The sequence below is a fragment of the Armigeres subalbatus genome, chromosome 3 (assembly GCF_024139115.2).
Source record: "Armigeres subalbatus isolate Guangzhou_Male chromosome 3, GZ_Asu_2, whole genome shotgun sequence".
Lineage (NCBI taxonomy): Eukaryota > Metazoa > Arthropoda > Insecta > Diptera > Culicidae > Armigeres > Armigeres subalbatus.
The window spans coordinates 102,629,835-102,657,814 of record NC_085141.1 but is presented as its reverse complement, the minus strand read 5'-3'; the positions used below and the strand labels follow the sequence as shown (position 1 = coordinate 102,657,814).

Below are 27,980 nucleotides of genomic sequence, written 5' to 3'. Positions count from 1 at the left end.
TCGAGTTCAACCGAAGGATACAACCCAATTCATGGGTGACCTACCTAAGTGTAGAGTAACAGTCGCGGAACCGTTTGCAAGAACCGGTGTGGACTATGCCGGACCAGTGATGCTGAAACAAGGACGTGCAAGGGCACCAGTGAAAGGGTATATCGCAGTCTTCGTTTGTCTGTGTACAAAAGCACTTTGAGCTTGTTACATCAATGTCAACGGAGTCGTTTTTGGGTGCCTTGCATCGACTCGTCAGCCGACGAGGAAATGTGAACGAACTGCGATCTGATAACGGAACCAATTTTATTGGCGCCAAACGAGAATTGACCGAACTGAAGGAGTTGTTGCAGTCGCAAATTCTTGAAAGAAAGGTGGACGAGTTTTGTCAAGCTAGGAGTACCTATTGTTTGGAGTTTCAATCCGCCAAAAGCTCCGCATCAAGGTTGACTCTGGGATGCGGGTGTGAAAAGTGCTAAATACCATCTGTATCGCGTGCTCAACGAGTCTCATCTCAACTATGAAGAAATTGAGGCGGTGCTTAATTCAAGACCGCTTTGTCAGCAATCCGACGACCCCCTCGACTATCAAGCCCTTAGTCCAGGGCACTTTCTTGTGGGTCGCGAGCTAACAGCGATTTCTGAACCACTATATGATGACCTGAAGGAGAACAGACTTTCAAGATACCAACTCATTCAAAAGAGAAAGCAAGATTTCAATCGTCGATGGTGCAATGAATACCTGACTGAACTGCAGCAGAGAAGTAAATGGAACAAGGAGGCTTCTATTATTCGCAAAGGCATGTTAGTGGTATTGAAGCAAGACAATACACCACCGCAACAGTGGAAGCTTGGTCGGATCGTTGATACACACCCGGGACGGGACAATATCACGAGGGTGGTTTCAGTTCGTACAAGCTCCGGGCAGCAGGGACTATGTCCAAGGGCTTGACGATCCCTCCCCAGGCCATCTGCGAGTTGTGGGGCTTGCCTAGGATGTGGTGGGGTTTGACAGTGGGCCCTGTTAAACCTCTATAAAAAGCTGCATGTATCCGCAAGTAGGCCCCACCAAAGCGACCGTGTGCCGCTTAAAGCGCACAAGCCCAAGTCCTGGTGTTAGGTGGGACGCTAAACAGCCCTGACACGACGGCCCTCCAACGAGACAGGAGGTTTGCGCTGGCCCAATAAGCCGCCTAGAAACCCAATCATTACGAACAATATAAGAGATAATGCGACTCGATATAATCGGCAAAGACCTAGGCGACGAATACAGGATTGGAAGCTTGGAACATGGAATTGCAAGTCGCTAGGTTTCGCAGGTTGCGACAGGATGATCTACGATGAATTACATCCCCGCAACTTCGACGTCGTGGCGCTGCAGGAGATTTGCTGGACAGGACAGAAAGTGTGGAAAAGCGGGCATCGAGCGGCTACCTTCTACCAAAGCTGTGGCACCACCAACGAGCTGTGAACCGGCTTCATAGTGCTGGGTAAGATGCGCCAACGCGTGATTGGGTGGCAGCCAATCAACGCAATGATGTGCAAGCTGAGGATTAAAGGCCGTTTCTTCAACTATAGCATCATCAACGTGCACTGCCCACACGAAGGGAGACCCGACGACGAGAAAGAAGCGTTCTACGCACAGCTGGAGCAGACATACGATGGATGCCCACTGCGGGACGTTAAAATCGTCATCGGTGACATGAACGCACAGGTAGGAAGGGAGGAAATGTATAGACCGGTCATCGGACCGGATAGTCTGCACACCGTATCGAATGACAACGGCCAACGATGCATAAACTTCACAGCCTCCCGCGGAATTGTAGTCCGAAGCACCTTCTTTCCCCGCAAAAATATCCACAAGGCCACATGGAGATCACCTAACCAAGAAACGGAAAACCAAATCGACCACGTTCTAATCGACGGTAAATTCTTCTCCGAAATCACGAACGTCCGCACTTACCGCAGTGCGAATATTGAATCCGACCACTACCTCGTTGCAGTATGCCTGCGCTCAAAACTCTCGACGGTGTACAACACGCGTCGAAGTCGGACGCCGCGGCTTAACATTGGGCGGCTACAATATGGTAGACTAGCCCAAGAATACGCGCAGCAGCTGGAAGTGGCACTTCCAACGGAAGAGCAGCTAGGCGCAGCGTCTCTTGAAGATGGCTGGAGAGATATTCGATCCGCCATTGGTAGCACCGCAACCGCTGCACTTAGCACGGTGCCCCGGATCAGAGAAACGACTGGTATGACGGCGAATGTGAGCAGTTAGTGGAGAGAAGAATGCAGCATGGGCGAGATTGCTGCAACACCGCACGAGGGCGAACGAGGCACGATATAAACAGGCGCGGAACAGACAAAACTCGATTTTCCGGAGGAAAAAGCGCCAGCAGGAAGATCGAGACCGTGAAGAAACGGAGCAACTGTACCGCGCTAATAACACACGAAAGTTCTATGAGAAGTTAAACCGTTCACGTAAGGGCCACGTGCCACAGCCTGATATGTGTAAGGACATAAACGGGAACCTTCTTACGAACGAGCGTGAGGTGATCCAAAGGTGGCGGCAGCACTACGAAGAACACCTGAATGACGATGTGGCAGACGAAGATGGCGGTATGGTGATGGACCTGGGGGAACGCGCGCAGGACATAAATCTACCGGCTCCGGATCTCCAAGAAATCCAGGAGGAGATTGGCCGGCTGAAGAACAACAAAGCCCCTGGGGTTGACCAACTACCAGGAGAACTATTTAAACACGGTGGTGAGGCACTGGCTAGAGCGCTGCACTGGGTCATTACCAAGATTTGGGAGGAGAAAGTTTTGCCGCAGGAGTGGATGGAAGGTGTCGTGTGTCCCATCTACAAAAAGGGCGATAAGCTGGATTGTAGCAACTACCGCGCAATCACATTGCTGAACGCCGCCTACAAGGTACCCAAGTAACACCAAGCATTACAATATTGCACATATATCAATCATAAATCGACATGCTAAATGCTAACTGCATTAGATCAGTTTTAACGATGTGAAGTTGCATTTATTTATCAACTGTCAGACAACGATACTCTAAATCAGCATTGCGAATGCAGCGATGCATTACTGATGCTTTATTTCAACATGTCAAAGTAATGAACCATTAATTCGGTCTTATAATTGCCCTTTTCCACTTTAAGTCAACTTTAAGGGCTGTGTTTTTTACAAGCATATATAGCTTCATGGTTACTTGGGTACTCTCCCAAATTTTATGCCGTCGACTAGCACCAACTGCAAGAGAGTTCGTGGGGCAGTACCAGGCGGGTTTTATGGGCAAACGCTCCACCACGGACCAGGTGTTCGCCATTCGCCAAGTACTGCAGAAATGCCGCGAATACAACGTGCCCACACATCATCTATTCATCGACTTCAAAGCCGTATATGATACAATCGATCGGGACCAGCTATGGCAGCTAATGCACGAGCACGGTTTTCCGGATAAACTGACACGGTTGATCAAAGCGACGATGGATCGGGTGATGTGTGTAGTTCGAGTTTCAGGGGCATTCTCGAGTCCCTTCGAAACCCGTAGAGGGTTACGGCAAGGTGATGGTCTTTCGTGTTTGCTATTCAACATCGCTTTGGAAGGGGTAATACGAAGAGCAGGGATTAACACGAGTGGTACAATTTTCAATAAGTCCGTCCAGCTATTTGGTTTTGCCGACGACATAGATATTATGGCACGTAACTTTGAGAGTAACTGGAGGAAGCCTACATCAGACTGAAGAGGGAAGCTAAGCGGATCGGACTAGTCATCAACACGTCGAAGACGAAGTACATGATAGGAAGAGGTTCAAGAGAAGACAATGTGAGCCACCCACCGCGAGTTCTCATCGGTGGTGACGAAATCGAGGTGGTAGAAGAATTTGTGTACTTGGGCTCACTGGTGACTGCCGAAAATGACACCAGCAGAGAAATTCGGAGACGCATAGTGGCTGGAAATCGTACGTACTTTGGACTCCGCAAGACGCTCCGATCGAATAGAGTTCGCCGCCGTACCAAACTGACAATCTACAAAACGCTAATTAGACCGGTAGTCCTCTACGGACACGAGACCTGGACGATGCTCGTGGAGGACCAACGCGCACTTGGAGTTTTCGAAAGGAAAGTGCTGCGTACCATCTATGGTGGGGTGCAGATGGCGGACGGTACGTGGAGGAGGCGAATGAACCACGAATTGCATCAGCTGTTGGGAGAACCATCCATCGTTCACACCACGAAAATCGGACGACTGCGATGGGCCGGGCACGTAGCCAGAATGTCGGACAGTAACCCGGTGAAAATGGTTCTCGACAACGATCCGACGGGCACAAGAAGGCGAGGTGCGCAGCGGGCAAGGTGGATCGATCAGGTGGAAAATGACTTGCGGACCCTCCGTAGACTGCGTGGTTGGCGACGTGTAGCCATGGACCGAGCCGAATGGAGAAGACTCTTATATACCGCACAGGCCACTTCGGCCTTAGTCTGATTAAATAAATAATAATAAGCTCCGGAGATTATCGCAGAACGATGACGCAAATAGCAGTGCTTCCTATTTCGGACAACGAGGCTCCTAATCAGCAAGGGACATCGACTTGAGCCAAGCCCAAGGGCGGGAGGATGTTACTTCTAAAATTAGAAGACTTTTTTGATTACATTATTTTTGCCGTGTAAGATTGAATTTCCCCTTTTTGAATTTGCATGCTGCCTTCTGCAGCGCGCGCGTATGAACCTACGTTGTAAAATCCCTTTTTTGGTTAAGAAATACATGTCCATCTGAGCGGACGCGTGTTTGATTGTCTTCCCAAACCGAGAAAAAATACAGTCCATCGCGAGTTAACCGAAACAGTTACAATTCTCAGCGATTTATCAACACTTGATGCCAATTTCACATTTCTATTTTATAAATGAGACTTTCATCTAAGAAATGGTATGATTTCCGCATATATCAAACGTAAAGGTACCCCAATATAGAAAAGACAGACATAGTTCTACGTCAAAAACCTTATTATATCATCGATGAAAAAGTGCATAATTCTTCCACTATTTAGCGTTCCATCCAACATAACTAATAAATGACTATAAATATGTCAGTAGCAAAATAATTGTGCTTGAACTTCACTTCAAATATATGAGTACTCAAATGATACGAATAGGCATCGATACTTACTATTCGATATTTAGTTGTGTCGATACTTTTTACGATAATACTAAAGTAAAAGTATCGATATCTTTGTGATATCGTTTCATCCCTAGGCACAACACTGGAGGGTGGTTTCTTTCTAATTATCTTTAGTTTCCAACGAGTTCATGACTTGAAATACATTTTATTTTATCGTTTTATTGTTTAATTCAACATAATACTTCAAATGAGAAAAAAAACTTAAACATAATAAACTGCAATTACGTTCCTAAGTAGTATTAATAGTAGTAGTAGTAGTTTATGCACGTATGAATGTGGTAATTAATAGTAGTATGTTGCAATCGGTTGATAGATCCAACTACTCACGCGAGTGTGTATCTTTTTGTGAGTGTGCTAGCTCTAGTGAGCACATTTTTTGTTCAAGCAAAAGAGAATATTCTTACACACCAACCACAAGTATCATTTTAAATATTATGGAGTCAGAGCTCTACATAGAATCATTATCAACTCGGTAATTTTATTGGTAAAACTATTTTGTGTGATTTGTGTAAGTGGTTCATTTTTGTATGATTTTGTGTGTGTATGAGTGTTTGTGTAATTTTGTTTTCACTACGCTTTCATTTACTACGGGCGTAGCCACATTATTGTTTAGTAATATCCTTTCATGTATTTTATTTCAAATAATTCTATTTGTCAGTTAAACGTTATTTTTTGAAGCATTTAAGTTAAGATTTCACAAATTATTTTTCCTTTAGTATCACATTTTGTTTTCACTTCACCATGTTCGAATATCATGTAACCGGGAAGGGGTTACATACATTTAAAACACGGTCTACACTAAGTTTTGATTCAATTATTACGATTCTACAAGTAAAAGTGTTTGTGTGTGTGAACTTTAGTTACAAATGTACAAATATATCTACTATATAGCACGAAAACTGTTAGGCTGGTCTATTTTATCATAAATAATGCTTAAATGTAGAGTAGCTATTCAATATGCTACAATGACTTAATTCAAACATTTGATGTTTTGTTCAAGCGCAGACGACGGTACAAGTTGTTTTAATAAATAGGTAAAACAAACAAAAAATGGCAAGATAACGTTTACTGACTTTGCAGTGTTTCTTCGCTAAGAAAGCAGGAATACACTTGCAGAGATTCCTAACCGTCTGAAATTCGAATCGAATACTTATTATAGTAAGTTTGCGGCGGTTGTAATAACTTTGAATATGCAGAACCCATTAAAACACAAGAAATCAGATACTATATAGGAAGGTACTGCTAGAGTTGTTTATAAAATTTACGTTCTGGGTTTCAAATAAAACTTAAAATTAGTTTTTTTATGTACAGTCTTCTGCCGCGTGGACAAAATGTTTCTCGTGATTTGTATCACTATTTGACTGATGAGATGCGGATAAAATGCGTATTTAATAGTAGGTTTTTTTTTCTCCAACGAACAGTCAATAATACTACAACCTTGAATCGTTTTTCAGAGACAGATGTTTACGATTAATTCAAACTTTATTTTTATATTCGAATAAATGAATTACTTTAGTGGTTACATATTAGCCCTGGTACTAAGATTACAATGAGCGGAACTCTATTCGACTACCATTTTGAATGTTAGTAAAAGTGTTATCGCGTTGTACATTATTTAACAATTTACCATCGGACTTAAGCTTGAAAACGACATAGAGTAAAATTTCTATCTGATTTCGGTTCATAAAATCTTTTCTGCGATAGATGTCTTAAAAGTTGTCTAGTCGAAATTTCGAGTGTTGTTGACTGAACCAGAGGGACTAAGTAATTGTGAATGTCAGATATTGATTCTAGTTTTGTGTTTTTTTACATATTCAACAAGTTTTCTACAGTCTCTACTGTTAACAAAAATGTACAAAATGATCAGTTGTTTCATATCAGTTATCGAAATTGTTACGTTTTTGCAAATGAAGTTTTTTAATCTTTTAAAAACAAACTTCACGTATTTTTCAATACGGATTGTTTTATTTTAAAAAGTGAAGTCCTTAGTTGCAATGTAAATTAAAATATGCGATTGTAGACCGTGTAGACAGATTTACGCTGTTAGATTATGGTTCAGGTATTCCAAGTCGAATATTGATTTTACGAATGAATCACGAATGTACACGCGTGGTGCCAAAAAGATTTTTTTTATTTTTAATTAATACTACTGATCACAGATTAAACGGATTTGAAATGTAAAAGTTAAATATATAATGTTTTGCATAAATGACAGATTAGATTGAAAGTCGTACTGCGATTTGCATTTGCACTATGCAAAAAGAATTTAACACAAAACACTTAGTATTTTTATTGACAAATAAAAAGTATTTAATCTCAAAGTAAACCCTTTCGTGGGAGAATTGGACGACTTTCAAAAACGAAAAAAATATTATGCACATTTATGACTACCTTTTATTTACAAATTAATGATTAACTTTTTCATAAAAATGTGTAAAAATTATGCTTATATGCATCAAATTGTATTGTTCTTGTGGGTAGTTCCATTTCTTCCACCAAAAAGCATGCTTTCAATTTTCCGTATGATAAGTTTTAATTCCATACCTGCTGAAATTATTTGATTCACAAATTACATAATTTAGTTTTCCTTTATGAGGTCGATTTGAATACAATTGAAACGAATCCAATTAAAAGAATATGGATTTCTGAGGAATGAATCCGAAGCTACAAAAACATAATGATGACCAGATAACGTGTATATCCGTGATCACTGCAACTGTATATTCAGAAACAGCAAATATAAAATGTCTGTAATACGATAAACTTTAAAATTTTGCGCATCGATGGGCTGAGCAATCTGCTCTACCATTGAAACCCATACAGAAAAATCACTATTCGACATGAGTTGAAAACTTTTTGAATAACAGGCGTCCCACTCTTGATTTGCTATTAGGTATCGGTTTATTAAAACGTGTCTACAAATAGTTTTTTTTTTCTATTTCGAACTTTGTCACTGAGAAGCACACCCATAACATCTCTCTATGTACAGAAGAAGAAATCTTGTTGAATCTCTCTTCCAAATAATAGGTACCTACATATTCCTAATGCAGCTACGAAGTCAGAACTCACAATGTATTTAGGTATTTATATTTACAAAACATGCACTTTGGAGACACTATTCCAAATCTACAAACACACAAGTGTACGCTTAGGTTTCGATAAAAAGGAAACATTTTACCTTAAACATATGGCCGTTTACGAATAGCACGAACGTTGCGATTCGCCTACAATGTGATGCATTCTGAATATCACGTTATCACCCTTACAACGTACGAAAAGCTTCTGCCCTCCCATCCCCGCAAAACAGCACCTTTGGTAGTTTCATGCAAAATTCCTTAAATAATCCTGTATCTGACGGTCGGTTACCCCTATTGCTTCGGAACAATGTCCTGCCCGTGTCACAACTCCATCTCAATCCAAAATCCAATCCCGGCTTCAGTTCAAATATTTGCGACACTTTTTCGACCCACACGAACACGGGATTTTGACGTCCTCGAATGGGAACTTGTAATCGTACGTCAGCTCCTCTCCCTGGACGATGCGCCGGAGGGCGAAAATGATGATGTGCTTGTGCCCCAGTATGTCAACGACCTTCGAGTAGCAGTTCGGCTGTGGGGTGGGTGGTGTGAGCAAGAAAGAGACAAGAAAACACAAATTTAGAGTGCGCACAAGTTCAAGGTCGAATGAACGGATGATGACACTGTTGGATGCTGGATCTGGGAAAGGGCGTGATTGAGTATGCGGTGCGGAATGTCACTTACCTCGCACGAATGGTTGATGAAACGTGCTGCATTGCCTCGCATCGTTGCATCCACCACGGAATGTTCATCGATTTTGAACATGTAGCAGCCAATGCCCCGGCTGTCGTAGTACCGTTCGCGTTTATCCGTCAGGGTGGAGCGAATCAACTCTCCGGCGTATTCGATTACCATCTCGCCTGGAAATTTAATTGATGTGAACATGTTGACAAATGTCGATCTTTGGAAATTTGTAGAGGTTAGATGATTTTACACTCACCGGCTTCGATGTCCCGGTTGCAGAACAGGCCGCGTCCGTGGATGTGCGACCGGTAGACTCCCACCGATTCCTTGGATGTTTCCTTCAGCGTTCGATAGCGCATCGCCATCGGGAGATTACTTCCACTGCCTCGCCTGTAATGAATTATTTTAAAAACATTAATTTAATACATTTAAAACTTCTAATACAAAATTAACGATCATAATTTATTTTAAACGTAGTGAGGGCGGCTTTCTGTTTCTGAGGAGTTTTCTGAAACAAGGGGCCATCCACAAAGTACCTCACGCCTCTAGGGGGGAGGGGGGGGGGGGTTCAGAGCAGCGTGACGATTCATACAAAAATTTTAGAGGTTCGTTACGAAAAGCGTGACAAAGGGGGGAGGGGGGGTTGAAAATCCTTAATTTTTGCGTGACGTACTTTATGGATCTTCCCCAATTGAACAATAATTGAAACGTTCCTAAGCCAAATGTATGTTCATTTGTTAAAGAATCTATCTGTGAAATATGGGGCCCTCCTTAGCCGTACGGTAAGACGCGCGACTACAAAGCAAGATCATGATTGGAAATTGTTTCGACTTCCCTGGGCATAAAAGTATCATCGTGTCTGCCTCATGATATACGAATGCAAAAATGGTAACCTGGCTTAGAAACCTCACATTTAATATCTGTGGAAGTGCTTAATGAACACCATTGGCGTAACTAACGAAAAATTCTAGGGGGAGGGGGGCTAACTTTTCAAAATTTTATTTTTGCCTTTCTCGTACAACTAAGTTGTACCGAAAGGCTATCATTTCACTCCAAATTCGAACTTTTGATAGAAGTCCCGGAGACCCATAGTGTTATATACCATTCGACTCAGCTCGATGAGCTGAACAAATGTCTGTCTGTCCGTGTGTGCGTGTGTGTGTGTATGTGTGTGCGTGTGTGTGTGCACAAAATGCCATAAAAAACATTAGCCAAATTTTCACATAGAAACTCTTAACTGATTTTCTTGCAACAAGTTGCATCCGACAGAGACTAAAACGCTGTTGATCACTATTGAATTTCATAATAATTGCAAATTGCAAAAAATAGATAATATTAAAATAGTGATGAGACATAGTCACATAGAACAATAATGTGTTATGAAAAATGCCTTGCATCTATGAATATTTTATCCGTGGCTTCCCATTAAGAGTTTCATCGCACTATAAAGATGCTCGTGTTGCACGCATTTAGGCGTAAGTATGCTCTTCGTTCAGTTTCATAGTACTATGAAATTGTCCGAAAGTGAAAATTCGAACAAAGGAAATTCGAGAAACTTTTGGCAGCGCCATCTGTCGTCTAGTAGTGTAAATTTTCTATCATAACATTAGACGGTGTAACTGTTTTGCCTTTCTTGTACATCATCGAGGTGTAAGCGTAAAGGCTACATTTATTACCTTTTTGCGCGAGAAAGGCGCCATCACCGTTAGGTGGATTAATCTGGGTTTTTAACAGTCAAAACACAGAAAGTTGTCGTTTTCGCCCGACGCTGAACCCAACTAATGTATATTGTTCAAAAGTTGGCATAAGAAGTCATAGGAGTTGTGTGAATTCGTTGAAGTTTCATTTACCTCCCTTGAAATCTCAAAGTTTTGACGAACTTTACCAGACAAATACGAAGAAAGAAATAGATACGATATGGCCATACTGAACTCTGTATTTGGTAATGGATCGAATGGATTCTAATCATAATCCTTTCAGGAATGCGACGCATCTTTTGTTAGAAAGATATTATTTGTATATGGTCAGGGTTCTGCCAAACCGCACCAAGCAGCTTTTTGGCTGACTTGTGATATTTTTTGTTCGTAAAAGGAAAACGTAAATAATTTCATATCAATTCATACGTACATTTGTTGTAGGATACTCTCAGTTATGGGGTTGATGGACCGGAGACCTCTCTTTTTGACATTCGATGTTTTCGAAAACCAGGCGAGAATTATTCCAAGTTCAGAAACTTAATAAAGTGTAATCAACTTGCTGTAGTGTTTCGTAGAGATACAATGAAAAAAATTCACTTTATGTAGCCAAAGTTCTAGGGGGGCTAATTGGTTTCTAGGTGGGGCTGAAGCCCCCCCTAGCCCCCCTGTAGTTACACCAATGATGAACACTAAGCTGCGAGGCGGCTCTGTCCCAGTGTGGGGATGTAATGCCAATAAGAAGAAGAAGAAGATCTGTGAAATATGAACGTAAAGCATTTTTTTTAAACTAAATATTTAAAGAGTGTTTGGGTGCCATCAGATTGGCCAAATCGACGTATGAATGTTGGTTTACAAAATTACATGCGCCTTTTTGAATAAGTACCCAAGAATTGTCATTTGCTATGCGCTTAATCTATTGAGTAACGTATATTATCAAATTTACTAAAATCTCAAAATGACTTCTGTTATTCAATCTGATTTTGAATGTTTCAATGAAACACAATAACTTATCGATCCCATAAACAGTTTTATTATTTTCTCATTAAAAGCTATTACGGTGAATTCACCCTTACTCGATGTTGAAGGGAACATTGAGTCAGGGATTTTTTTTTAAATATCAAAAACTTTCCATAGCATCTAGAAATATGGTTTAGGGTCTTTTGACCGAAAGGATCATTTGGCCGAATAGGCAAAATTGTTTTCTTATCAAGTGAAGTGAAAAGTGGATGTTTGAAGTGTACAGAAGGGACATAATAAATGGGATGTTCGAGTTGAGTACAGAGTAGTGAGAAGTGAGTACTGGTGAGATGTGTACTATAACAAATGAGAAGTAGGAAGGGGGAAGTGAGAAATGAGAAGTAAGTGATGAGAAGTGAGATGCAATGATTGCGAAGTGAGAAGTAGGAAGCGCATAATGAGCAATGAAAAGTGAGAGATGATAATTGGAATGTGAGAAGCGAGATGTTGAGAAGTGAGTTGTAAGATATAAGACAGAAAGAAGGTATAAGACAGAAGAAGAACGGAAGAAGAAAGAAGTAAGGATGAATAATGAAGGAAGAAGTAAAAAGAAACAAGGAAGGAAAAAGGAAGAAAAAAAGGTAAGAAGACAGGCGGAGGAATAAGCAAACAGGAAGAAGAAATAAGGAACAAAAAGCAAGTAAGCTGAAGCAAGTAGAAAGAAAAAGAATGAAAAAATGAGGGGTAAAGTAAAGAAAAAGAAGGAAGAATATAGAAGAAAGAGGAATAAAAAGAAAAAAGAGGAAAAGGCAATGGAAGAAAACAGAAGCTAGAAGGGAGTTAAAAGAAGGAAGTCAGATGGAATAAAGATAAATTTCACAATTTTTAATTTTCACATCTCACTTCTCACTCCTCGGTCCACAGTTTACACTTCTGACTCCTTATTTATCACCTCTTACTTCTAATTTCTCACTCTTTACATCTCAGTTCTGACTGCGCACTATTCACTCAGCACATCTCACTCCTCAATTCACAATTGACCTTTCCTGTCAACATTTCTAACTCCTTCAATCGATTCTTTATTTTATTTAAGGTCAACTTTCCCAAAGAACTCATATTTGTTTACGACCCTAAGTATTTTTAAAATTTAAAACAAAAAATCAAAAAAATGCTGTTAGGATTGGCCTAACATTTGCCCGATTTAAAAAAAAACATCGGGTGGATTCAGGTGCAGCACTTTTTTGATTTTTAAAATTGTTAGAGGCTTCAAAAAATATAGGCTCTTTGGGAAAGTTGACTTTAAATAAGTCAAAGAATCGACTGAGACAATAAAATGAGATACAATGTTTGAATTCTCACTACTCATTTCTCACTTTCCTCTTCTCAGTTTTCATTTTCACTTCATTGCGAAATACTCATTTCTCACTTTTCACCCCTCACTCTTTTTTTCACTTTTTACTTCCCACTTCTCACTACTCATTTATCTCTTAGTACTTCTTAATTTTTACTTCGCATTTCTTACTTTTTACTTTATTCTTCTCACTTATCGCCAATCACTTTGCACTTTTCACTTTGAATTTCTCACATCTCTCTTTTTACTTTCCACTTCTTACTTAGGACCTCTCAATTCTCACTTCTTACTTTTCACTATAAGAGTCTTCTCCATTCGGCTCGGTCCATGGCTACACGTCGCCAACCACGCACCTGGCCCGCTGCGCACCTCGCCTTCTTGTGCCCGTCGGATCGTTGTCGAAAACCATTTTCATCGGGTTACTGCCCGACATTTTGGCTGCGTGCCCGGCCCACCGCAGTCGTCCGATTTTCGCGGTGTGAACGATGGATGGTTCTCCCAGCAGCTTATGCAACTCGTGGCTCATTCGCCTCCTCCACGTACCGTCCGCCATCTGCACCTCACCATAGATGGTACGCAGCACTTTTCTTTCGAAAACTCCAAGTGCGCGTTGGTCCTCCACGAGCATCGTCCAGGCCTCGTGTTCGTAGAGGACTACCGGTCTAATGAGCGTTTTATAGATAGTCAGTTTGATACGGCGGCGAACTCTATTCGCGGAGTCCAAAGTATGTAAGATTTCCAGCCACTATGCGTCTCCGAATTTCTCTGCTGGTGTCATTTTCGGCAATCACCAGTGAGCCCAAGTACACGAATTCTTCTACCACCTCGATTTCGTCACCACCGATGCAAACTCGCGATGGGTGGCTCACATTGTCTTCTCTTGAACCTCTTCCTATCATGTACTTCGTCTTCGACGTGCTGATGACTAGTCCGATCCGCTTGGCTTCCCTCTTCAGTCTGATGTAGGCTTCCTCCATCTTCTCAAAGTTACGTGCCATAATATCTATGTCGTCGGCGAAGCCAAATAGCTGGACGGACTTATTGAAAATTGTACCACTCGTGTTAATCCCTGCTCTTCGTATTACCCCTTCCAAAGCGATGTTGAATAGCAGACACGGAAGACCATCACCTTGCCGTAACCCTCTGCGGGTTTCGAAGGGACTCGAGAATGCCCCTGAAACTCGACCTACGCACATCACCCGATACATCGTCGCTTTGATCAACCGTGTCAGTTTATCCGGAAAACCGTGTTCGTGCATTAGCTGCCATAGCTGGTCCCGATCGATTGTATCATATGCGGCTTTGAAGTCGATGTATAGATGATGTGTGGGAACGTTGTATTCGCGGCATTTCTGCAGTACTCGTCGAATGGCGAACACCTGATCCCCACGAACTCCCTTGCAATTGGTGCTAGTCGACGGTATAAAATTTGGGAGAGTATCTTGTAGGCGGCGTTCAGCAATGTGATTGCGCGGTAGTTGCTACAATCCAGCTTATTGCCCTTTTTGTAGATGGGACACACGACACCTTCTATCCACTCCTGCGGCAAAACTTCCTCCTCCCAAATATTGGTAATGACCCAGTGTAGCGCTCTAGCCAGTGCCTCACCACCGTGTTTAAATAGCTCTCCTGGTAGTTGGTCAACCCCAGGGGCTTTGTTGTTCTTCAGCCGGCCAATCTCCTCCTGAATTTCCTGGAGATCCGGATCCGGTAAAATTATGTCCTGCGCGCGTTCTCCCAGGTCCATCACCATACCGCCATCTTCTTACTTTTCACTTATCACTTCTCAATTTTCGTTTTTTATTTCTCACTTTCGTCTCATCACTTTTTATTTCTCGCTTTTCACCTCACATTTTTTTCATTTCACATTTCACTTCTCACCTCTAAATTCTCACTTCTTACTTTGACTTTCCTCTCCCATTTATTTTCAATTCGCATTTCTTTTTTTCACTTCTCACTCCTCAATTCTCATATCACTTCTTATTTTTCGGTTTTCACTTTTTATTTCCCATTTTTGAGCATGAGCTTGAGCATGAGCAGGATAACCGTACAATTCGTAGTTGCTACTCCGTGATTGATTAGAACTTGCACAGGGAACCAATTGAATGGAGCTTGGGTTTAGCTATCATTCTCAATGTGCAAATTTCGGAAATTCAATGCATTTTACGGCGCCGGCCACGTCCTTACGGTCATCAAGGGAAGGAAGGATTATTAGTTCAACTCTCGTTGCTACTAGAGACCGAGTATACCTCTGCATCTCCACGATAGTCTTAGGATAGGATATTGTGTTAGTATGAAGGGATATATTATCTGGATTCACTTTGGTAAGTGATGCGATCTATGGGATAGGAATATATGAATGAGAATTAGAAGTACTAGAGTAATGAGAAAGTATTAAAGTGAATTCTAATGGGATTCATTTTTTACAATTAGAATTTGAATGCTATTGGATTCTAACACCACGCACACGTCTACCACACCATCGCTACCCGCACATCAACCTCACACATTCTTAATTGTATGAGGCCTGCACGAGCATAGCGACCGTATATAGCATGCGTATGCGGGTACTAAGTAACAGGCAGCTTTTTGTAACAATTCTATATTTAGAATCATACTTGCTAGCAATGAGCATTTGATTTGCAAAGTAGAGATTGAGTTATATGATTAATGAAATTATCTAATAGGAAATTGGAAAGGGCCAGGGATCAAACCCTTAATATCCTGCTTATGAGGCAGAAGCAGTGACACAAGGCCACCAAGCACCCTTCACTTTTTATTTCCCATTTTTCACCTCAAACTTCTTCTCACTTCGAATTTTAGTAGTTTACGTCGAGCGGTCGTGTTTTGTATACAACCCCACAATTTTTTAGAAGGCAAACAAATATTCACGTAACACTACTCACTTCTCATCACTCATTTTTCACTACTCGCAATCTAAGTTTTTTTAACTATTCGGCCAAATGACCCGTTCGGCCAAACATCGAGTTAGTATTCTATATTAACAGACTGATACTTTTTGAGGAATCCTTGGTTGATGAATATTGAAAACTATCCTGCCAACACAAATTTGAATATCCGAACGAGTGTAGGAAGTGTCTACATTCGACTGCATGCAGATTGCACGTACAAACACGCTTGCTGTACAAGGAGGAAACCAACTTGGGAACACTTAGGGCCGATGTCCACGTAGCGTTTTTTTACGCTGCGTTCACGCAAGGTACCCAGCATCAAATGGAGTAATGCACACGTAAACGTGTGCACGACTACATTTGATGCTGGGTACCTTGCGTGGACGCGGCGTGCACGCAGCTTGGAAAAACGCTACGTGGGCATCGGCCCTTTACGTTCGGAGACACTGAAGTAACATCGACAAAAGTGAACTGTATTGGGTTCCTAGTCATAGTGGCATTGAAGGCAATGAACAAAATGCTGGCAAGACTTCGTTCATCTCAACAATTCATAGGTCTCGAACCATTTTGTGGTGTATCTGCGTGTTCCCTTAGAATGGAACCTAAATCTTGGGAACATTCTAAAATAGAGGTACCGTGCCGTGCCCTTATTCCAATCAGCGCTTAATTCCGTTCACGCAAGACAAAATAATAAATAATCAAGAATTTTTGTATTTAAATAACAGAAACATATTTTTGTACTTTTCTATGGTGGTTATGCATGTAATGAAATGAAAAGCATCGTCATTTGTAGCGATTAAGAGTGAAAATTCAACAAAATTTGTTGGTCGTCACTACAGGCGCCATTTTGACTGTTTTCATTAACACACTTGCTAATATCGTCTGTCATAATATATAAGCACTTAGGTGAAGATTTGCCCTGAATTTGAATCAAAGCAGCATAACAAGAATGACAGGTATGCGTAGAAAAGAAATCATATACGCTTCGACTTTTGCGTTCTTTTGAAAAATGGGTCACCTAGTCTTCTGCCTTCTTTCGGAAAGAGGCGTTTTTTTGAAGAAGGGTCATTTACTCTTTTGCCTTTTCTGGGCAAATACATAATTGTTTTTAAACATTTGTATCGGCTTCAAATTATGTGAACATTTTCAAACAATAGCAATGCTTATTTCAGTCCAGCTATTTCAGGAAACTTCTTATGCATACTCCTTAATTATTATAAAAATGCCGATTGATCGGTGCTTTCCAATATGTCTTTAGAAGCAGTATTTATCATTTCAAGACTGAGCTCGCTATACAACTGTGAACATATTTCAATCATAAACTTTTTCAACACAGCAATTTTTTTGGCAGGAATTGTAATAAAGACTTTGTGAAGGTGGAACAGCTTTCGTTTATTACGTAACTCCAAATGTACGGTTTTCAAACATCTCTGAAACGCATTTATTCAAACCAGTCGTAGTATTGGTATGAAGCATAATTGTCTAAAATCATAACAACAATGTTCTATTGGTCACAGTGAAAACGAGCTTCTTGGCTGAACCCCAACTTCGTATTTTTAAAACACTGATTATGTCACAAATTATAAAAGTGTGAATCAATTTTTCTTGGATGCGAATCCTCGGTTTTGAGCTATAATAGTTTCTACTTTTATGGAAATATTCGAGAATCTAACTATGATTACAAAATTAAGCCAAATGATTCTTGTCATATTAGTGCTGTCCAATGAGCAGCTCGAAGTAGCTCGAAGTTGTTCCCGTCCTGCTCGTTCTTTTTTGTCAACAAATGGGCATGAGCAGGACAGGGAGAAACTTCGAGCTACTTCAAGCTCTCATTGGACAGCACTATTGTGTTTGGGTTCTGACAAAGGCTTGTTGCAAGGTGCGTTTGTCAGTAACAAACTCTGTTGACGACAAATGGTATATTGTTAGGCGTTACTCGAATATTGATTCCCTGATCTCGAGAAACACTTATTTTTTAAATTTTCGTTGAATACAAAGATTGCTGCACTATTTTTCAAATAGGTATAAGTAGGTTTCCAAATTTTCCCGGTTCTCATAAAAATTCCCGCACATTTCCCGATATTTTCCCGGTGATTCTCAATTCCAGAGTTTTTCCCGGTTTTCCCGGTTAGCTGGTCACTCTGTTAAACCACTATTATGCATTATCTAAAAAACACATTAATAAAGTTTATAAAAAGAAAACAAACTATTGTGCGTACCTTGGAATCACTGTGTCGTCGATGCTCTGGGCCACCACCGGCATCGGTTGCTTCCGGTGCCGCGACGCCAGCCAGCTGAACATATCGTACTCGGACCGGGAACTGTACGGTTCGCAACGGGCAGCACCATACGGGTTCTCCTTGATGTCGTCGAAGTAATCCGCATAGATGGATGCCACTGCTGCTGCAGCTGTGGCTCCGTTCGGACAACCATCGCCGGACAGCTTTTTGTGATATTGCGGTTTATACTGCGAACACTTCTCGACGCCCGGCAGCTGTTCCAGCAGATACCGGATGGCGTTAGTTTTCAAACCCAACATCTGCACACCGGCCATTTCCTCCAGTTGTCCCTCTGGAAGCGGTTGCAGACCATGCGCTCTACGGGCAATTTGTACCGCTTCAAATAGTTTATCCCAGATTTCGACAATTGAAGTGGATTTGTATGTGAAACCATCCTGCGATTGGATCTCGTACAGCAGCTTGGGGCTGTTGGTTTTCGGTGGCTTGATCGAAACCAGTTGACTGGATTTTTGTTTGATCAGTTCTTCGGCGTGAGATTCATTCCCAGCCAGAAGGTTGTTGTTCAATGAAGTACTGACTACGTTTGAAATCGGATCAAGGTTTTCTTTCTGTTCCGTTTCGTACCGCAAATCGTCGTCTTTCTTGGGATCGCTTTCGAAGATGGGTGGAATGATCAACTCAGACACTCGCGTCGAAGCAGCAGGCGACGTGTGTGCGCTGGCCTGCAATTCCTGATTGAGTTCGTCCACCAGTTGTTGTTCTTCTTGGCTTTTCAACGAGTTGCCCGAAGTATCCAAGCTAGCGTTCTCCTCGATCTTCATCAACAGTTCCGAACTGTCCGATTCCTTACACTCGCTGAAACTGTCTTCCTCGTTGGTTTGCTGTTCGAGGTTATCCAGAATCTCGGAAATTTTATGTTTGATTTCCGGAGATTCGGATTCATCGTTCAGACTCTGCGAATCGATACTGCGCACGTCTAAAGAATCTTCCTGCATGGTTTCGGCGAGCATTTCTTCCGTTTCGGTGAGTAGCTGTTCGCATTTGGCGTCCATCTCCATCTGGGTCGTTGTGGTGCTTACCGGTTCTGGTTTGATGTTGATTTCGGTTATAGTTGGTGGAAGTTGCGCAATACTAGTAGTGGTAGAGCTGATTGAATTGATTGTATCGACGCTGGATATGGGAATCAGCGAACCGTGCTGATCGATGTTTAGATTCAGCTGGAAGGTAGGCTGATCTTCATGCTGAAGAGTTCGTTGGACTGATTGCGGGGAAGGTGGTGGTGGTGTGTCCAGAGAGCTGAATCCACGATTTTCGATAGGAGTGCTTGGGATCGGAGGTGGAAGAATCGGACTGATATCGATTGGTTTGATATCTATTTCGAGTCGGGTTTCCTTGAGCAGTTTATCGGAAATTATTTTGAGGCCGGGAGATGAATTCATGGTTGGATGTTCCGGACTGAAGTTGTGACTAGGAATAATAGTTATTTCATCAATCTTGTCCGGCAAAGCATTTGATATTTTCAATGGCGGCGGGGTCTGTGGGACCTCTGGCGATTTGGGCAAGATAGCGGTGGCTTGCATTGGAAGGACTCGGTTTGTCGGTCGATTTTGAACCGTACCCGAATTGGTATTGGTGTTGCTACCACTAATGTTGTTGATGGACTGCTGTATTGGGTTTACAACGTTGGTAGGAATGTTCGAGTAGAGCGGCATCGGATAGGGAGCCGTCGGAAGGGTAATACTTGCGGTTTGTGTTGGAGTGATGGTAATCGATGAGTTGCTTATCGACAGTGACCCAGCAATTGAGGGTATTGGCGAAGAGCTAGTCGTTGCAATGGACATTGTAACATGTGACGGCTTCTTCTTGTTTTCGACCTGTGGAAGTAGGGACTTCTGCTGTTGAACCGGTTGAATGTCGTGATTAAAAGTGGCGTTTGGAATATTGTTGATCTGTATAGATTGCTGCTGCTGCTGTTGGTGATGCATGAGTTGCGGTTGACTAGAGGGGAATGCGGTGTTCGGAGCATTCCGTGAGAATGGTTTCATATCAGGTTTCTTTAACAAGGAACTACCCTTGATTGGTTGACTATTAGAGCTGAAGTCAAGAGAGTTTTTCATGTGGGTAGGTCCGATCTTCGATGATGTACTGGTGATCGGTTGAGTTGTTATTTCGTTGATGATACTTGGTTTAATGGGAACCATTTGTGGTTGGGAACTGGAACTCACTGGTAGATTGTTTTGCGGAAAATGTTGAACTGCTTGCGGCTGATTCTGCTGAAGAGTGTGCTGGGAAGGTGTATGTGGAGGTGATAACAGCAGAGATTTTTGTTTCACAGGTTTCGCAACGATCTTGGGTTTGTTATGGTTGATTGTTTTGGTGATAGGCTTAATCACGTTAGAGACCTTGGTAGTAGTGGTCATTGTTGTTGTCGTGGTGTAAACTGCAGCAGATGCCGCAGATTGATGGTTGACCTTATGGTTACCCATTGAAGCAAGTACTTGATCCGGTATGGATTTGATCGTTGTGTGAGGCATAACTTTGTTTACCAGTTGTGGTTGGGCCTTGGGAATGATATTCTTAACCGTTGTTGTAGTTTTGATTGGATTTATTACCGGAGCTTGTGTTGATTGTTGTTGTTGTTGTATAATTTGTGGCTCGATTTTCCATGCCTGAATAGGAGTTGGCTGGCTTGTAGTGACGGTTGCTTGAAGATGCTGAGTTTGAGGGGCTAGAGTTGTGACAGGTGTAGGTTGGATTTGTGCTTGCTGAATAATTCCCGACGACGTCTGTAGTTGCATTGGGGCCAAACCTTGCTGGGTAGTAGTGCCATCGTTATTGAGAACCACATAACCAGTAGGAACTTCAACAATCGGTTCTATTTTACTCGCTTGGAAAACCTGAGTGGTTGTAGCAGAGAAACTCGAGTTTTGACTCAAAACTCCTTGCATAGCTGTCGAAACAAACTGCTGCGAAGACATAACAGTATTTTGCACTATTGTCTCTAGACCGTAGTAAACGGGCGGACTGGTTAAATACATGCAACCGGACGTGGGATCAGTGACCATTTCAAGAGTTGGCGTGGCCGCTGCTCCCAAAACCATCTGCTCAGTAGACATCATTCCACATTGAATGGTGGTGGCCTGTGGTTGAATGATGGTACCAATGACCTGTGGTTGGGGAGCTGCCAACTGCAGTGCACTAGCCGGAATCATCGAGTATCCTCCGGCACCGTTTGGAATCAGAATGTTGTTGGTCGCTGCAGATAAAGTTCCATCACCGGCCGTGGTCATGGCAAAACCATTCTGGGTAAGGACGTTTGTCGGAGCCAAATATTGAACAGGGTTCTGATCGGCTACGTAGGATATCTGATTGCCTCCCATTTGTTGAACGATAATCGGTTGATTATTCTGTTGGAAAATGATGGGATTTCCGGATGCCGTTGTAGTTTGTTGCGGAGTAGCGGCACTGGCAGGCCTTATCAAAGGATACGAAGTATTTATGAGCTGGATCTGTTGTTGCTGTTGAGCTGCGATCGGTTGGGTAATTGTTTGAATGGTTTGAGGTTGAGGTGTTGGAGCTTGCTGGATGGTGATCGGTTCTTGTTTCTTTATTTGAATTGAATGTTTCGAAGTAACCGTAGAAGTTGGGTTTGACTTCTTAGCCTTGATAGGTGTAGGACCTTGCGATATTTTGGAAAGTCCTGGCTTTTTCGGGGATACCGTCGGGTAGATCATCTGCTTTTTCTGAGTATTTTGAATCAGAGAAGCTTGCTGTGTTTGATGCTGTGGGGTAGTTACCGTCACAATTTGTGGTTGACCATTCGGCCCGATAGAGATAATTTGCTGCTGTTGAGGAAGCATACTTATCGTGTTTCCCGTGTTTACCAAATTGTTCCCAATTGAAATGGTTTGCGGGAGTTGATTTGTAGATGCCGGTTGAATGAATCGTTGCTTGTTTTGCACAAAACTTTGCTGGTTGTCGAGCGACTGTTGAAAGTTCACTGGTTGAGCAAACAATTGGCCTTGGTTTGAGATGATCATGTTTCCACCCAGGTTTGAAAGGGTTCCCTGAATCGGTATCTGATGAGTGCCTGCTGAAGTTTGTATTGGGATGCCTGATTGAAGCTGGTTAATAGTGATTGGCATCGAAGCGGGTATATTCGAGAGAATTGCTTGATTATTCAGGTTGTTCAAATTTATGGTCTGATTATTTAGACCTGATATCACAGAAATAGTGGGATTCGTTGCTTGGCTGTGGTTAATGTTCCCGTATATGTCCGTTGTAATGGTTTGAGCGGATGAAGTTTGCGGAAGGATGAATGTCCCAGCTGCAAATTGATTGGCTACCTGTGCTTGTTGTTGTTCAGGGCTGAGCAACCTTGGTGATCGCGTTTCGGAGTCGCTTTCACTCGTTGAAAGTACTTCGCATGAGTTCAGATGCCTTTGGTACGATTCTTGATTTCGATACGTCGCGTGGCAACGATCACATTTGACCGGTGCTTCGATCATATTCGAAGAGTAGACTTTCATATCAACAGAATCGCCACAGAAATCGTCCATTCCGTCCAATTGAGATATTTTCAGTTTCTCGAAAACATTCATACCATCGCTTAAACTTTCTCCGGTGTTTCTCTTACTAGCGCTCCAGATAAACTCTTCACTTGGCAGAGACTTCCGTCGCTCCAGAATGCTTCCAGAGGCGGGTTCATCTTTTATCCTACCAAGCGAAAGGACATCAGCAAGTTTGCTTATCTTTCTTCGTTTCGCCACTACTGCAGCGGTGGATTCCAACTTGGAATTCCATGAAAAACTTCCCGAGCGCTGACCCGCACTACGACCCCCTACAACAGCCCGAGATAGAATATCTGATTTACTCCGCTTCAAGTCTCGACTAGACGACGGCTGTTTCATGGCACTCAATAGCGCATCCTCGATTCCCGGTTGGGACAGGCTTTTTATCCATCCGTCGTTGCTCAACTCCCCACTACACTTCATTATGTCGTTAATGTCATCGGCATGATCGACTTCCATGTCATCTTCCTTGGATCCACCGGTAGCGTTGCTGCTGTTGCTGCTACTACCACTACTGCTGACTCCTCCGACTTCTTTCAGGATCTCTGCATTGAAATTGTTTTCGTTCTTGAGATCCATCGCAATCAAATCGTCGTAAGTCATCAACTTTGGCAGAATGTCCAACATGCTTATCCCATCCAGAATATCATGCGGAATGTCCTCAAAGATAGCATCTTTGATCTCCTGCGGCAGCAGATCATTATTATTCTGTGGTTCCTCATCGTTGGTGTCATCCCCTGGGCCACCAACCGCTTCCAACAACTGTTTCATGGTTTTCTCTCTATGAATGCCGGAAGTGCCTGCCACAGGCTCAGGATCTTGATCTTCACTATTCAAACTGCTATGCCACCTTGAAATCTGGGTCAATCCCCAGGATACCGTGCTGCTATTGAGTGTATGGTCAACAGTAAAGTTCTTACCTAAATCCGTCCCATTGCAATAGTTGTTGTTTTGAATGGTCGTCTTTATTTTATATTCGACAATTTTCCACGGTTCCTTCGAGCTCCAATACAACCTTGTGCATTCAAAATCCGTGGGAATTATCGCATCCGGATGATCGCTGAACATCGGAACGATGTGACCCAGTTTTTTCACGCTCAACGACCCGATCATGAAATGCACCTTGGACGGCTCAACAAACTTCTTTTTCCGCCTATCAAGCTCAACGTAAACTGATCTATTGATCTCAAAGTTTTTCTCCGTCTGACACTTCTTCTTACTCACTTCCGAAATATGCTGCGGACAGTAAACCGTTTTGTCTTGCATAAAGGTACAATTAGTCTGCTTAGCACACGGAAAATGATAATGTTCTCCGCAGTTTTTCACGTTACATCCTACCGTGGCGCCTTTTACGTTGCAATGACTGCATTTAATTAACCGCCCTCTGGAAGCTGCCGAGTGGACGTTCTGTAAGGATCCATCGATTTCTTCGAATACCTCCGCTGACCAAAGGGCACAATTGGTATGGGCCCAGTTGTTTTGACCGCAGTACAACAGCCGAGATTCGTGCAAGGGAAGTCCTTCACCAAGTTGCTTACAAAACATGCACGTCCGATCGTCTTTGACGGCTGGCGATTCGTAGAAATAGTCATCGAACCCATCCAGTGGAACATCGATGCTTGGAACTCGTTGATCCGGTTCTACAGTCATACCTGCAACATGGTTATACTCGCCCATTTCTTCGCCGCACATTGCTTCTTCCAATGCATCCGTACAAGCTTTCGTTTCATTTTGGAACCAAGGGAACGTTTCACTCAAGAATTCTTTGTACGCCGTCGAGAGCTCTTCTGAACCAATCGAGTTAACGAGGGAATTCATGTCGTAGTTAAAGTCCTGCAACGAGTAATATTCGTTGGCATTGATTTTTTGCTTAATCTCAACGAGACTGATATCCGATGGCCTCGAAGGTCTAACAGAACAATAACACTTGGTTGTCGGTGGGAAACTCGAGTTGCTGCTACTATTTTCACTGTTGAAGTCGTAAATGGAATCTTCATCGAGTTTGGCTTTCTTCGCTATCGCATTTCCCTCATCCTTGTTACCAAAACCATAGAATGATATACTTTTCCCTGTGCTTATGGAACACGTGCAGTTGCTTGTTTTCTTCCGAGGACTTAGTTTGAGCAAAGCACACGCTTGCCTGCTTTTGCTGAGTAACTTTACGACGCTGAGAAGCCCAGCTTTGAACTCCGCCGCAACCGCATCTCTCCAAACGTTCGCACATTCATTGTTCTTACCGCATTTCTTACAGATGAACTCAATATTCTCCGGCAACGCACTTAACATGTTATACTGCTCGTCAGTTAATCCTTCGCACTTGGCATGGACCCAACGCTTGCACTCACCGCACTCCATCATCTTCAAATCGAAATCATTATCCTCATAGCACCTTTGACAGAGTGGACAAAAGTTACCCTTCTGCCTGAGCCGGAAACACGGCGTACACATCGGCAAATTACCGATGAACTTGGTTACATTAGTCGTCGAACAGCTTTTACACTTCAAACATGCGGCACATATCAATGGCCGGTCCGCTCCCAGCAATCGCTTACTCGTTCCCAAACAGGTCGTGTGGTAGTTCTTTCCACACTTTTGACACTTCACCTTACTTCCCGTTGCCATGTTACACGTATAGCACACGGTGCACCGTGGGCACATCCAATTGAACCGATTCAACGCCTGTTGTTGGGGAGAACTCCCCATGTTCATCGCGGTGCAGGTCAATTCCAGCAGACTCACGTTGGTTTCATCCAACGACACCTGCCGAATGTTGTACTCGTCCTTCACACAATACTGATGGTATGGTTCGCAGCAGCAAACGCAGAACAGCATCTCGTCCAAACCCGAACTCCCGCACAGAAAGCACAACGCTTTGATTGGAATTTCTTCAGACAGGATTAGTCCGAAACCGGTACGACTTACTTCCGCTGGGTCGTAATTCTCCCAGAAGTCAATGGAAATCAGTGGCACGCTTGGAATCTCCGGTACCGTCTGTTGGCCGCCAGCCGCCCGAATATTCGTGTTGAAACTTTTCGTTATAGCGCTAATATTTTGCTTCAGGACCTGCGGTCGAATAGAGGAAGTGGCCTTCCTAGTGGTTGGTCGTTCAATTTCTTCGATCTTCCTACTAGTAGCCACCTCTTTTTCAACTTCAATCTTCAGAACTGGCGGGGGCGGTGTCGGAGGTTTGATAACATCCACTTCCTTAGTGGGAGTGCTGCAGTTCGATTCCGGCAGCTGATCCTCATCAATAACCAGCTCCTTCTCCGTCGATCCGCTGGTATCCAAGTCTGCCGGAGTTGCTGGAGGTGACAGTGCCAAGTCTTCCGACTCCTTGCAATCAGCGCAAGATTGAGCTTGAGATTCTTCAATAGAATGGCAAAGTTCTGACTCGATTCTGGTCTCCAAATTGGTGGCGGTTAGATCATCAGCCGCATCTGCCACGCATTCACTGGGAGGGGTTTCAATGTTCTCGAGTGTCGTCGCGTCATCCGGGAAGGTGGCCAACGGTTGACCCAGTACGATGGAAGCGCTACGACACACGTGTTTCACACGAGGCCCTTTCAGATCTATTCGTTGTCGTTTGTCTTGGCCGTTTGCTGGGGTTATGACTGCTGAAGGAGTAGTAGCGGTACTACTGGAGGTTGTCGTAATTGTCACTGTGCTGGTAGAGGTTGTGGCTGTTACCGCGGCAGTAGTCAATACGGTAGATGTTGCAGAAGCAATAGATGAAACTGCAGGACTGCTTGTAACAACTTCAGTTTCAGGTTTACTTCTGGTTCTAATATTTATAGACGCGTCGTCTATGTTCGCTGACTCAACATCTTTCTTTTCCTTGGTAGGCAAAACAACTTCCTCTTTTTGAACGGATGGACTTCTAATCACTTTAGTATTGGTTAGCGTACTTGGAGTCAGTATTGACGGTTTATCAGACATATTCAACCTGATAGGTGGTGAACTGCCAAAAGTATTGTTATTTTGTGCCAATGGGTTCGCCAAGGAAAGAAACGAATTGGATTTCCCGAACTCAGGTTTGTCAATGCTCATCGCGTTCCAAAGTATCCGGGAACCTGCCGGATTCTGACCACTAACCAAACTGTTCGAAAAAATATTATTTTCCACGGACTCCTTCCTATTAACATTGCTGCCCGAGTTACCATTTGCCGCTTCTACCTGACGCAAATTCAATGGAAGTGTTTGTGTCAAGCGAATCTTCAAGATTGAAGGTAACTGAAAGCTACCCAAACACTTCTTAAGCCAACAAGCATGACAACGTTCCTTGAATATGTGTCGCGTTTTAACGTGATCCGGTCGAATCGCCACAGGTGGTCCTATTGAACATTTGCCTTCGTTTTTGCATTTCATCGTCACATGATTGCTCGTGGGACTTGACGAACTTGCAAGTTTTTTGATCATTTTGGAGATAAACTTTCGACATACGTCGCAGCATCCGATACCGAACTTCTTCGTCGCCTGCTGATAATACCGACTGTTGGATGCGATTCCGCAAATACTGCAATTGGGTAAAGAGGACGATACCGAGCCTGGCGCGGAAGGTGCCGATGCTGCTGTCAATGCACTGGAGAAGATTTTGGAAGAGTCTAACTTCGCACCAGACTTGAGATGTAGCGAAAATGGACCGTCCGTGGATGGCACTACCGAAGCAGAGGATGCCGGAGATGTCGCCACAGTGGCACTAGTGTTTCCATTACTGGTCGCTCCAGACGCTGCCAACGGATTGGAGTTCAAGAGTGATGTAGCAAACTGTAGCCTAGGCTGTCGAAGAATACTTTTGCTAAAAATAGATGATGCCGATGCGAGACTGGATGATGTTGCATTGGGTAAGAGACTAGATGCTGCGTTGGTGGATGAGAGGATAGACGGCTTCACCAGCTTCAGGCTACTGGCGTTTGGGGATAGGCCGGGATCGGATTTCGCGAAGGGGTTGTTTATACTGCTGGGCGGGCGCGTTGGTTGATGCTCTGTCTCCTCCGTATGAGGTTCTGGAGAATCTGAAAATGGAGAATAAAAATGTGATTATAGTTAAATCTAATGGATAAATGAAATACTGTTTGGGTGGCGAATCAAATCTGTGATAAAAATTCCCTGACTTTCCATAACATTACAGATCGCATACCTATTTCTTCATTTTATTTCACTGTCATAAAATTGAGAAATTTTGTATTATCAATTTTATTTTATATCATAAATTTAAAAAAAGATTATGATTCAAGAATGTAGTCTTTGGTCTCTTTGTACTCAAGAATTTAATTGTTTGTATATTCACAGCTTGTATTCATCACAGATA

At 42.8% G+C, this 27,980-nt stretch overlaps 1 protein-coding gene across 1 annotated transcript in view; it reads right to left on the bottom strand.

Moving 5' to 3' along the window:
- Window positions 1–5,308: 5,308 nt before the first annotated feature.
- The window catches only part of LOC134227253 (histone-lysine N-methyltransferase trithorax), a 150,494-nt gene continuing 127,822 nt past the window's right edge, over window positions 5,309–27,980 (bottom strand). Inside the window, exons 3-6 of the mRNA XM_062708602.1 lie at window positions 18,081–27,684; window positions 9,201–9,334; window positions 8,945–9,120; window positions 5,309–8,792 (exon numbers count right to left, since the gene is read on the bottom strand). Of these exons, the coding sequence (XP_062564586.1) occupies window positions 8,619–8,792; window positions 8,945–9,120; window positions 9,201–9,334; window positions 18,081–27,684 (10,088 nt within the window). The 3' untranslated portion in view covers window positions 5,309–8,618. The remainder of the gene's footprint in view (window positions 8,793–8,944; window positions 9,121–9,200; window positions 9,335–18,080; window positions 27,685–27,980) is intronic.